At 40.7% G+C, this 13,702-nt stretch overlaps 1 protein-coding gene across 3 annotated transcripts; it reads left to right on the forward strand.

The window, feature by feature from the left end:
- Nucleotides 1-1,685: 1,685 nt before the first annotated feature.
- On the forward strand, nt 1,686-13,237 carry mgat1b (alpha-1,3-mannosyl-glycoprotein 2-beta-N-acetylglucosaminyltransferase b). Of its 3 annotated transcripts, none has more exons than XM_071919142.2 (3): nt 1,686-2,005; nt 6,508-7,822; nt 10,865-13,237. In XM_071919142.2, the coding sequence occupies exons 2-3, from the start codon at nt 6,950-6,952 to the stop codon at nt 11,564-11,566; spliced, it is 1,575 nt and encodes a 524-aa protein (XP_071775243.1). In that variant the 5' UTR covers nt 1,686-2,005; nt 6,508-6,949; the 3' UTR covers nt 11,567-13,237. The 3 variants fall into 3 exon arrangements, with proteins under 3 accessions (XP_071775243.1, XP_078146444.1, XP_071775242.1); XM_078290318.1 differs by lacking the exon at nt 1,686-2,005 and adding an exon at nt 2,166-2,242; XM_071919141.2 differs by lacking the exon at nt 1,686-2,005 and adding an exon at nt 2,736-2,774.
- The last annotated feature ends 465 nt before the right edge of the window (nt 13,238-13,702 follow it).

The raw sequence follows: 13,702 nt of genomic DNA on the forward strand, positions 1-13,702 counted from the left end.
GAGATGTCAAAATTCAGGAAGCTGGAGAAATCCAAGATAAAAATCGAAAATTATCAGTTTTATTCTGAGTGAACAGTATTTTCTAGTAGTATTTACCATCTGAATGCTGAGTGAACAGTATTTTCTAGTAGTATTTACCACCTGAATGCTGAGTGAACAGTATTTTCTAGTAGTATTTACCACTTGAAAGCTGAGTGAACAGTATTTTCTAGTAGTATTTACCATCTGAAAGCTGAGCTGAACAGTATTTTCTAGCAGGAGGTTCTTATTTACTATCTTTCCCATTGAATTGAATGCAGCATTAACAGCAGCTTTGGCCAGCTGTTATATTTGGCGTGGTTTCCAGCTGCAGCACATGTTTGAATCCAGATATGTTGCAATGCGTGCATAACAAAAAGAACATAGCAACAATGCAGTCATTATTTTAGAGAATTATTTTATACAATTTTGCACACTTTCTATTTAACATAAGATTCAACTTTATTGATCTTTATTGGGGAAAATTGGGCTGCAGCAGCAGATAGTAATAGGATATGGCAAAGTAAAATAGAATATAAATATGAATAGAGGGTCACATAAATATAACACAACTGAAAATTTCAACACTAGAACATTAAGTAGAATATATGAATCAAAGTATGAAAAGGTATGGATTGGAGCATTAAGAGAATGTGCAAAATAACAGGAAAAGTATCTAGGGGAGACTGGGGCATGTTATCACACTTTTTACTCATTGGTCAATTTCTCAGCAGTGCCTTACTACTGAGATACAACATACTGTGTACATTTCAAGATGAGGTCCTCAAAAAAAAAAAAGTCATTTTTACATTTTGAATAATTTACTGGAAGCAAAAGTTATTACTGATGAAATACCACTTGACAGCTTACCCCACATCATTCTGATATAATTTATAAGAGTGTGATATATTAATGTACATGTAATATACACAAATCTAATTTGATGTTTTAGCAATTGTAGTAATCCTCCTACCTACTGTGGTTGTATGTGAGGCTGGGCCAGCAGTGAGGCCACTTGCTACACAAGCCAAAGGTTTGTGGGCTCAAGTACCAAAATCATATTTATTCAGAATAAAATAATGTTAAGTTATTTCTAGACAAAAAAAACTATTTGGATATTATGACACCATGCCCTGAAATCAATATGACAACATGCCCCAACCAGGCATTCCTTACAAAGGTCTCTTCCCTGAGCACATAGCTTCACTAAACCATTCAACTTTATTATCAGGTTATAGCTTTTATGTGTCACAATATATAATTATTTTGACTCCCTTATTAGAAAAAAATGAGAAGACAACAATATATGCAATACATAACAAATGACAGGAAAAATTAGAATATGATGAAAAACTTAATTTAAAGCTTAAGTACATCATGTGCACAGCACATTAGCAGGTCTCCAGAATGGGGGGAAAAGGAATATCTTATCAATATAGTTTAGTTACAGTGTCAAACCGCTTTGTCGTCAGGGTGAAGTGGTAGGAGAGGGGAGGGAGGGGACGGCTCGGCTCGGCTCGGCTCGGCTCGAGCTTAATGAGCCAATCCGGAAGTGTAGTTTGTGTACAGAGTCAAATGAAAAATGCCGTCATCATACATCATGAGACTGTGAGAGCCAGTGCCTGGTAGACCCTGCCGGACTGAGGGAAACTGATCCAGGGCAGAGTAAAGGACTTCTCGCTGCAAAGTGACACTGTGGATACACAAGCTGCTGCTAAAAACCATCTATGGCGGAGCCGACGCTGTAGACAGCTAACGGTAGTTAGTGCGGGGTAAAAGACCAGGGGGAATGGGAGCCAGAGGTGGAGGTACAGCCAACACTGGGACCGCTGAGAACCAGCAGAGAGATGTGTTGTGAATGTGACACTGAAGGAAACACAAGGGTGGCTTTACTAGCTAGCTAGCTAGCCGGCCAGTACTGTAGCTTGATGCAAGCTTCCTTTCAAGATGCAAGCCGCACCGAGTCCTGCAGAAAGGCATGTAAAAGGTGAGTGAGATTTCTTCCAGCTGCTTCATCCATGCAGTCAGTGTGGGTTATGAATGAGAAAACCCTCACTGCAGCTGCTCAGAGTTAGCTAGCTTAGCTAACGGCACGTCAGCATAGCAGGTTAGCTTGCTATTAAGATATATTTGATGTTCCTGACGCCCAGAAATCATGAAAGCTAACCTTATAGCAAAACACTGTGAGCGAGTTGATGCATCAACTTGGTGTCCATGTGTCTTGGTATGTTAACTTTGCTAATGTTTGTTTGGCTTTAGCTAGCCTTATAGCAGCTTGCTAGCTAACGGTTGCTTAAGTAGCTTATTAGGTAGCGTGAATAGTAACAGTCGGGGTTTATCTCAGCGGACTAGACAGTTAGTGTACTGGTGACCTGCTGTTTGTTTCACTTTGTAATTTTGCATCAGTTGAGGTTAAATAGTATTCATTGACTGACAAGTCTCATTTAACCTTGCAATATGATTATTGCCTGAGCCATGGATGGAGCATAAGTTGGCTAAGCCATGTCAGGAGGTTACAGTACTGATGCCACATTAGGTTCCTCTGAGTGATCCTACCAGCCAGTTCCACGTTGTCTGGAGAAGGGAGGAGGGGGTTAAAGAAGAATAGAGTTTCAGCTGGTACAGTTTCTCAGAAGAGCAACAGTTCCCTCCCACTCTGCCCGTCCTCCCTCCTATTTCACAGCCTCCTCTTGTCTGTGAGCTTACTATAGTACTGAAAGGGAGACATGGCAGATCTCTAGCTGCTCTGAGTTCAGGTACAGTTTTTTTCCCCCACACCTTTTTATACCTCAGCTGTGGATTTCACTTCTTGTCAATGACTTAACCTCTATAGCTGAATCATTTTATTCTTCTGGCTTGGATGTCTCTGCCCCTTCTCTGCTCACGCCACACAATGCCCAGGAGTTCCTTCAAAGCTATCCGACTGTATCTGTCTCTTTTCCTTTTCCTTTATATTGTTTCTGTTGCTTTTCTACTTTAAGGTAGAAGCTCAAAGTAATTTAAAGCCTAACCGTGTGCTGCTGTGCTAAATTGTGCTCGTGCTGTCCCATTCTTTGTCAGGAAGGATATAGGTTTAGGTATTGGTCATTTTCTTATCAACACTGTAATTTCACCTGCTATTTCTTTGTGAGGTGACAGTAATGCGGACATAAACGGGTTTGACTGGTTTGTTATAGCCTACAGAATTGTGTTTGCTCTAGCCCGGAGCAGTTGAGCCCAGTCAGAAATCTGTTACTAATCAGATAGTTTGTGCTTAGTAGTCAAACATCCATCCTTACAAGATTATTGTTAGCCTATATTTATCAGCAGTAATTGGTTTAGGCACCTCTTCTGCTCAGGATCTCCTGTGGAGTAGGCAGTGTGACCTTCCTCAGCCTCAGTTACTCCTTTCATCCCTCCTTCAGTCTGCAGCAACACATAATACCTTAACTGTAGACACTGGTAGTAGCTTTCTTTGCTTAAAGAGGACAATTCACTGAGAGTTTGTCCTGAACGCATAGTGTTTCCTGCTTGATCAGGGACGACTACGTGGCCTTGAAACCATTGGAACATTTGCATAGGTAGGCCTATTTGTTTATAGGAAGTTGGACTCTGACTCTTCAGCACAATCTCAGATATTGACTGACACAGAGGTAGAAGGCAAATTCAATGATTCAGCTTTCTATGTTGATGTACTTAGTGCAGTCCTAGATTGTCCTAGAAGTAGAGACTGTTAATGCTACAAATCCTGATCCCGTACTACAGCTTGAAAACATGCCTATTTAAAGGGAAATGCCACTGAAGTTGAGAATTCCCATCTGATTTTGTTGGCTTAGGAGAGTTCAGTCAATATGTAGGAGCAAGAAGGACTCTCCCATAGTCCCGTAGCCTGAACTCTGATCAGAAATGTCATCAAGGAATGCAGATAATAAATTAATAAATGAGGACCTGACTGTGTGAATAGTCCTAGACCTAGATAACCTAGGTCATTTGTTTTAGTAGTGTTAACACCAGAAAATGTAGGCTGCTTGGTAGGGCTAGACCAATATATTGGTTTTCCAATACATCAGGCCAATATTGGCCTTCAATTAAAAATCAGATCTGGTCCAGTCAGTGTCATCAACCTCTGATATGATGGATATGATGTAGTTTGATGGATTACATATTTATTGTAGAATTGATCAGTACTACACTGGTTGTCTACAATTTGACATTTTGATTAGATTGCCCACAAGTAGGCTACAATATGTTTATTATGCTGGATTCCAGTTGAAGATTTTGGTATCTCATGGTTTAAATGCAATTTAGTCTTTTCCACTCTGACAAGAACAAAATTCTGAAGGAAACACTGAATACTTGTGACATGGAAATAGTCAAAATGAAAGATACTGAATATCAGCACAAAATACTGGCTATGCGAGGCTTCAATCCAAAAATATTGGTGCCAGTATCAGCCTTCAAAAACGCATATCAGCCAAAAGCTACTGTCATGAGTTAAGGTTCCGAGATAACCAGAGATTATTTTTTTTATAGTAGCGTTAACACTTACTGGATATTGGCACAAAGTATCTGTCATCAGCTTCTTTCCAAAAATATTGGTATTGGTATCAGCCTTCAAAAACACATATTGGTCAAAACTCTGACCAAAACTTCCAGTCACCTGAACTTTGGTGCTGCCATGAGTCACCATTTCCATTGAAGTGGACAGGAAAACATCATTTCTCTTGTTTTTGCCTATAAGGGATAGCAGTGAATCATCATGTTCATGAAGAAATCTGAACAGTTACATTAAGAAAAAAACGGAACACTGTCAATTACTGGTATTCCCCTCTGCAAGGAAATCTTCAACATTAGTGAGAGTGAATGAAGTGGTTAAGCGCTTACCAGGAAGTGTCTCTTGATCTTTTGACATCTGTGTTTAAGTCAGCTGTTTAGTAATAGGCTGCACATCACATGGAGAAGAGCAGGAAATCCTGTCAGCCCCTCTGGACATTCCAGATAAAGTGACTGTTCAGGTGTCTCTGGGTCATTCCATCTGAAATTATTCACCTATGTCTCAGAATTGGACAGTTTTCAAACATCACATGTTCGAAAATCACATATGGGCATATTTGTTCAGCCTCAGAACTTTCACATTTTACAGATATTTGTTTAGCAGCCATTTGGTGAAAACATTATAGAAATAACACACCAAGAACTGAAATACATATTGCAGCAGAAAAAACACGGTCCTTGTGACTCATAATTAGGGAGTCGACTGTAGCTTCCATCAAGACCAAATTTAACACAAAAAAAACGATTTTCACTCAATTTGTTTTTGTGAATTGTATAATCCAGTCACTTTTTTGTGTCCAGATAACATTGCCTCACCTGGGCTCAAAAATATAGGGTTAGTGTAGTTTGGTATTTTTCATTAGTTTTTATTTCCATTTAGCTTTTAATTTCGGTTTTCAATTTAAAGTTTTAGTAAGTTTTCGGCATGGGTTTGCTAGTTTTAGTTTAGTATATATTTTTTAAGTTGAAAGTTTAGTTTTAGTTTTTATTTAGTTTCAATTTTAGTTTTAACATTTTTGTTAGGCCTACGTGAGGTATTTGTTTGGCAGTGTTAAAGAAGTTCCAAAAAAGCATTGTGTAATACAAAATGCAACAAATTAGAAATAGTTTTTTAATTTTTATTTACATTACATTACAGTTTACATTTTTTTGTAAATCTAGTTTTCTAGTATTCTCATTTGAGTTTAAGTTTTTCAAACATATTTTTCATTTTAGGTTTTGGTTTAGTTCACGATAGTAACCTTGCTGCTCACCAACACAAAAAGAAAAGATAACAAGCAGATTAATACAATTAATTTAGGGATTTGTGCGAGAAATGTGACTTTTTATCCCTGACGATAGACAAACAAGACTAAGAGTCTAACAGCCCCGCGACATTGATTCTGCTGGGAATCAAACTCGGGTATCCTGATTGAGAGTGCAATTTAACTCCCAGCGGCACACTTTCACCCTCGTGACCAAAACTGGTGAACAGAGCGACCGACTGACTGACAATGCGATCCATAGAGCGCCTGCTGGCGTGGGCTAAAAATAGATTTTTAATGTCCTGTATCCATAGTTTTATCAATATCTTGGTGATTATGTGTTCTGTGTAATTACCACAATAAAAATCATATTTTTAATTCCTTCATTGTATCGTAAAGGTTTTTTCCCCCCAAGATGGTGGCCATTTTGGAGGCCATTTGGACCCCTGTATCTTTAAAACTAAGTAGAATATCATCAGCAAAGTTAATCTTTATTAATTTGAATACACCAGCATTGTGTGAAAACAATATGAGGACAATGTGAGGCCAAACCCTGTAAAACTGCCAAATCTTGTCTGATTTCAGATGGAATGATTCCTCTACAAATACCACTTCACTCCACTTTTGTTTCTGCTTCATTACAAAACATTAAAATGTGCTGCATTTATTTTGCTACTTATTCCTTCTTCTTCTTCTTCTTCTCTGTTTTCAGGATGATGGCAGAAGGATAACATCCAAGGAGTCGCATTCCCTCACCCCAAACTGACCCCCATTTTCCTCTTTTTTTTGTTTTTGTTTTTTAATCTTATCCATACTTCCGCAATCCCCTTGTTAAACTTCTGTGTCCTCCTGTCCCAGCTCATCGTCACGTCTTTCTAGGATTTCATGGAGTGCATGCATTCCAGTGAAGAATCCCGTAAATTAATTTTACGTGGGTCAGTTTGTCTCCTTGACACCATCATGGCCTAATGACAGGATGAGTCTATTTCCTACTAATTAGAATGTGATCCGTTATCAACTTCCTGCCCAGTGTTTTCATCTCTCCCTCATCTGATTGCGACCCGGGCCTGTAGGAGTTGTATTCTTATTTCATCACTTGTTCCCAACCTGTAGCCTTTTCCTCAACCCCATCCCTCCTTCGGCGTCATTGGGCCATGGTTCGCAAGAAAGGTTCTCTTATACTGTGTGGAGCTTTCCTATTTGTTGCCTGGAATGCTTTGCTTCTACTTTATCTTTGGGGGCGTCCTCCAATCGGCCGTCTCGGAGAAGGCGGAGGAGCCGAGCCGGGGGGAAAGGAGGAGTGGGGCATGGGCAAAGGAAAAGGAGGTCGGGTCAACCTGGCCGGGGAGGTGATCCGACTGGCAGAGGAGGTCGAACTCCAGCTGGAGACCCAGAAGAAACTACTCAAGCAGATTGAAAGTCACAGGTCGCTGTGGGCTCGGCGGAAAGATGTTGGGAAAAGAGAGACGGAGGGTACAAAAGAGGAGCAGAAGGAAGAGGACGCCAACCAGCCGCCGGAGCCTCCACTTCCTCCAAAAGACAATTTGAATAACGAGGACCAAACTGACGTAAAAAATACACTGAACCTGATTCCTACAGCAGTTCCAGACTCCAAATTGGAAGAGAAACAGGGCAATGACATACAGGAACAGACCGTTCAGAACAACAAATTGGAGGTTACAGTTGCCAGTCCTCAAGTTGTCATTCCCATTCTAGTTATTGCTTGTGACAGAGTGACGGTAAAAAGGAGCCTCGATAGACTGATACAGTATCGTCCCTCTGCCGAACTCTATCCGATCATAGTTAGCCAAGACTGCGGCCATGCTGAGACGGCCCGCGTGATCAGCTCATATGGCGATCAAGTGACTCACATCAGACAGCCGGACCTATCCGACATCAGAGTCCGGCCGGAGCACAGGAAGTTCCAGGGCTACTACAAAATCTCCAGACATTACCGCTGGGCTCTCAACCAAGTGTTCAACACCTTCTCCCAGTCCACTGTGGTCATAGTGGAGGATGACCTAGAGGTAAGAACTCTTGACTTCCATACTCTCATCCGTAGTAACATTACCACTTACAAATAACCATGCATTCACATTGCAGTCGGTTCAGTTTCTTCTCTCTGGTTGAAGGTGTGCTAGACTCTCGGCCCTCCATGGCACGATTGCCCACTACTGATCTAGACAGTGGTCTGCAGCTACTTTTGAACAGGCAAATAATGTATTTTTCACTGCTTTGGTATTTCCTTTCATAACGTTACATAATTTTGATGAGTTAACATAGCTAGCTGGCAAGTGCTAAAGAGGCAGCATTATTTGAAAACAAAAGGAAAAAACCCCAATAAAATGACTTCAGAGCTTAGCATCAACCCCAACAATCATGTTCTCCAAACATCATTTTTGATACGTTTATTCCTGCAGTCTTTCAAGTAAAAGTTGTAGAGAACTGGGAGAACTATTGTTCATGAAAGTAAATTGCATTGGTAGGGAAACAAAGAAGTGTGGAAATCTGATTGGTTGATTGTGTTGCTCGCAGTGTGAATGCATGGTAAGGCATTAAGTCTTATCATTTTCTGCACTTACATGAATACCAGCACATTTGTATATGTTGTATTTCATCATATTCCTCTCATTTGTTCGATTGAATATATATTGATATTTTTTGTCATTTTTTCCACTTTTTATACTGCACACATTCACATTCTTGCTGCTATTTTGCACACCCTCTTAATGCTGGAATCCAAAATGTTTTATACTTTCATCCATACATTTGTAGTTAATACATTCTAGTGTTTAAATTGTATACGAGTATGTTTAAAACCCCCCATTTTCTTGAGTCTACTTCTAATCAATTTTTCTTTGCTGTATCCTATTATCTTCTGCTGCAACTTTCCAGTTTCCCCTGAGGGATCATTACAGTTTCATCTCATCTTATGTTAATGTTAAGTGTGCAGTTTGCAGGGACTTGTGTCAAGACTCAAATGGCATAGTGTTTATAGTGATGCACTCCACATGCAGAGAGATGCAGCTTTTAATAAGACGATCATCCACCCCGTCCTTTAATAAAGCATTAAGTGTTCAGGCCAAGCCCAGTAGCACTTTAAGGCATTCTGACTGCTCAGCACTTTCCGTAGACTTAAATGGCCTTTTTATGGGAAAGGTGTAATTATATCTGGCTCAAATTCAAATTTGGGTTAATAATGACTGGAGCCGGTCCCATAATGTTCCACATTTGTCTGCAGTGGACATTATTGAAAACATTTTCCTCTTTCAATTTTGCTTTACAGTCACTACTGAATCAAGAAACAAATGATGTGCAGCACTAACCCATTTATATTATGTGATTACATTGCAGTCTCTACCCAAGTTAAACTTGGGGTGTCCTCTCAAGGCCCAGTGCAGTGTCCATTCAGAGCCATTCTATACCATGCATATCATATTAGTTCTCGTACTTCTGTACACCAAATGTCCTTACAAAGATACACGTGATGGGAACCCTATTGGAATTGTAAGGATTCTTCTTCTGCCCTAAAAGTATCTTGATCCCAGAAACCGTAAGAGCTACAGCAACCAAACTTGGCAGACGGATTCAAACAAAATTAGAAACAAAATTATTTTTCCTCGTAATTCCATGGGTCATGCTGAGTCCAATGCACACATTAGTGTTTTCCATCATTTTGAATTTTGTCCAAAACACATTTTTAGCTACTACTCCTACAAATTAGAAAACCAATTCTGGAGACTTCTAATTCAGTCAGTAATGGTAATTCATTGCTGTGAACAAGAGGCCGGCAATCGCGTTCACTGTTTCATATGAATACGCACAAATCTGATCTCTGGTTGTAAACAAGAAGGGGGAAGATACTGCTTCTGGTTCAATATGTGTCTGATTTTCCCATTTTCCGGGCCAAAATAAATCTTTCAACCAATAGCTAACTTCCTCTGCGGATAACCCAGTCAAGCCAACAGACAACCAGCAAGCAAGACGGGAGTAACTCTACATTTACTCTGATATTTTACCTTCCTCTTTAATTGTTTTTCAAATATCTCCTAATGTGATAAAAGCACTGGAAAACAATCTATAGTGATGTAAAAGACTATACAGGGGATAAAAGGGGATACAGGAAACGAGCAAAAACTCTCTCACTCTGTTTAGGAAGGCAAAACAGAGGGAGTGATAATTGGGACAGAGAATCCACATCAAATACAAAATGGACAGCTGTAATCCCAGATTTGGGTAAAAACTGCTTCAGCAACAGAAATGAGTTGCATGAAATTTAGAATAACTGTTGACTTAAACCAGCAGTTTTAGGGAGAAACTTTGCCCTGTAAAGCAGCAATTTTGCAACTGAGAAGGGAACATCTGGGTTAACTTATGTAACTGTTCTCTAGTCACATTTTTTGTCACTGACAAGTCAGGGACTAGTTTTCCCTGTTTGGTTTGGCCGATCTTTTCAACTTGACAGATTTAAAGGGCACTTAAAGCAGGCAACACTTCTTATTGTCAACAGCCCCGTGGGTCTGACTAAAACTTATTACGCCTTGCAAAAGGTTTTATATTCATGGTTTCTGTCACCTCACTTGCTTACATTAGATTCACCCAGTTTAAAATCCATGATGGACCCGTGGCCTGTGAGATGAACGAGTGCTGTTAAAGTGATAGCTATGGGGAAAATAGGTTAATAAAGATGCCGTCCATTGCTCTACGCTCTGTTCACCACTTTTGGTCATGTGGGTAAAAGTGCGCTGTGGAGAGTTCGATTGCAGACTCTCAATCGGGAGACCCGTGTTCGATTCCACAGCTTTTTGTTTTGGTTTTGTATCTGAAAAACGTGCCGGCAGTTACCGTACGTACACACACCAACGTCGTTACCAATGCAGATAGCTTAACGTTACCTGAACACACAAATCCGACATGCTCACTTGCAAATAACAGTGTGGACAGTCAGAACTAAAGATCGGATTTGAGAAACAAATCGGATTTGCCTGCAGTCTGAACAAAGCCTTAGTGTTGTTACTGTACGATTGAAGTGCCAGCACCTCATTATGTCTCTCCTTTTCCTCATACAGGTAGCACCAGATTTCTTTGAGTATTTCCGAGCTCTCTACCCCATCCTACGCGACGACCCCACCTTGTGGTGCGTTTCTGCCTGGAACGACAACGGCAGAGACGCCCTGGTGGATCCGGGCAAGGCCGAGCTCCTCTACAGGACAGACTTCTTCCCCGGCCTGGGCTGGATGCTTCTGAAGGACATGTGGGACGAACTGGAACCCAAGTGGCCCTCGGCGTTCTGGGACGACTGGATGCGTCAGCCGGAGCAGCGCAAGGATCGGTCCTGCATCCGGCCGGAGATCTCCCGGACTATCACCTTCGGCCGAAAAGGCGTCAGTTTAGGTCAATTCTTTGACCAGTACCTGCGCTACATTAAGCTAAACACTGATTTTGTGCCTTTTACCAAACAGGATTTGTCTTATTTGCTAAAGAAGAAGTATGATGAAGACTTTGTTAAAGAGGCTTACAGTGCTCCGCTGGTGAAGATTGAGGACCTACAACAAGGGGGCAGTTTAAGGGGAACGGGTCCATACCGGGTGCAATATTCCAGCCGGGACAGTTTTAAGGTCTTTGCTCGAAATTTAGGGGTGATGGACGACTTGAAATCGGGGGTTCCTCGTACAGGTTACAGAGGCATCGTCAGTTTCCTGTCCCGGGGCCGAAGGGTGTTCCTGGCCCCACCAGAGGGCTGGACGCAGTACGACGTCAGCTGGAGCTGAAAGATTGGAATCCAGACTATAATGTGAATGGTGTTGAAGAGGGGAGAGAGCCTTACTCAGAGGAACACCCTCTCAAACCAAAGAATATAGTTAGACAAAATGGTTAATGAAGGAACTTGAGCAAAACAGAAGGGGTTGGACGTCAGTGGAGTTGGGAGAGCAGGACAGGATGGGAAAACCTTACATTTACGAGCGTAGACAACAGGCCTGTTTTCATAAAATTTCTAAAATAGGGTGCTGATTCAGGGTCATAGACCTGGGAAAAATCCACCCGGAAACACTTAAACACTGTTAAAAACAGCTATTGGTGATGTACCTTGCATTTTTGGCTTCATTTTGATTGGTGTATTTTTCTTATTCCTGCAAATAACTAGCCAAATGTAGACAACTTGACGTCACGTTGCGATATTTCCAGCACAGCTTCAGTCGAGTTTGATAGCAGAAAATGTTTCAGCGATCTTAAACATGTTTTGGTGTCAGTCCCTCAGAATCAAAGAGCGCAGGCTTCTTTCTAGATCTGCCATTTTGCACCGAGGTTCAACAATCCTAGAGAGAAATCCATCGTAGAAGAGGCAGAGAGACCAATTTCTCCACTGACAGTAGCCTCAATAGACATAGACATGTTGGGTTTAGAATAAGCGGTGAAAGTCATTTTGGGAAATGTAGGAAATCATTCTCTTAGGTGATAGTAGATGGTATGCAGGTGGAGGGAAAGTGGATACACCAAAAAAGTAAATTACAGCACTTCACCACAAAATACCTCCTTGAATATACTGAACATCACACATTGATATCTAACAGTGGAAGGGTCCAAGGGTGGGGTTTTCTTTTAATTATCAGCATTGCTATCCTGAGATAATTTATGAATATGGGCCTTGAAAGCAATGTGACGACGGCACAACACAAAATGAAACCACAGAGAAATGAGCCTGTGTTCTGGCCGATCTCCTGCTCGAGCTGGTCTTGGAAGGTCTTTTATTTTTAAAAAATGTAATGTCTTAAACTTTTCTGAGTAGCCCAACTTGAATTCCATCAATCTGATGGCTGAAGAGAATCGCTTTTGTTTCATTCCCTAATGGTAGCAGATGCTGAAGGAGAGATGAAGTCCTTTTCTACGGCTACTCTCTCCTTTCTGGGTGGGTGGAAGAATCTGCATTTCCAGTACACCACTCACTGCGAGTGAATGAACTTGGTGTCAAAGTAGATAAGAGGAAGTTGTTTTTACAAAGAAATACTATGTATATGAAGGATTAAACAGATTATCAGTAGGCTATTTTGGAATGTCCTTGAAATGAGTTCTAACAAGTTTGCCATGTTGCAAATGACTTGAGATTCAAACGTCACTGGGTCTGACATTTTGTTGAAATATCACCATGAACCCCAATACAGGGCGAGTTGTAATTACAGGACATCCAAACCACGGTTTGTTAAGGTTAGGTTTGTTGAAAAACCAATGATTGTTTTGTGGTTTTTATTTGTTTCTGCAATGAGAATTCTTGTGAGTGGCCAAGAGTTGGATAAATGGTAATCATTGTACTGTATTCAGCTTTGGGAGATTATCCACAAGATTGACTGACTGATTCCCATGTCTGTATGGTGATGTGTAAAACCACTGCCTGACGTGTTTATAACTTTAATACATTGCAAATAAAATTGACTATTTTGATATTTGTCCACATGTCTAGGGAGTCCCTCTTTTCATTGGTGGCATTTATTCAGCTGTACAATCCTTCCACTGCATAATGTTCATGGAAAAATATAAACATGGTTGTGCTTATATTAAGCAAAGTGACCTGTGATAGGCAGTTATCTCTCCCTGCTTCCCTTCAGTTGTCATCCTGTTGGATTCCTGCCCTGCTTCCTGTTTCACAAACATGTTGAAGTTACCTGATTTGAACACCCTCAGTCCAGAGTAGAAGCAATGGAGAAATTAAATGAGGCTCAGCCAATACATTTACATAGGGCCTTGATAAGAGGAAATTGACTGAAGATGAGAAATCTGCCTGAAGTGAAAACCCTAAATTTGTGTGATGACATGAATTTAAAGTAAAGTATTTCAGAAGGAAGTTTGCCTGCATGTACTTAGTGAAGCTGGCAGGATGTCAGTGTGCAAGCCCTTTTCTAGCTGTTTGTTAA

Source organism: Centroberyx gerrardi, chromosome 19, assembly GCF_048128805.1.
Source record: "Centroberyx gerrardi isolate f3 chromosome 19, fCenGer3.hap1.cur.20231027, whole genome shotgun sequence".
Lineage (NCBI taxonomy): Eukaryota > Metazoa > Chordata > Actinopteri > Beryciformes > Berycidae > Centroberyx > Centroberyx gerrardi.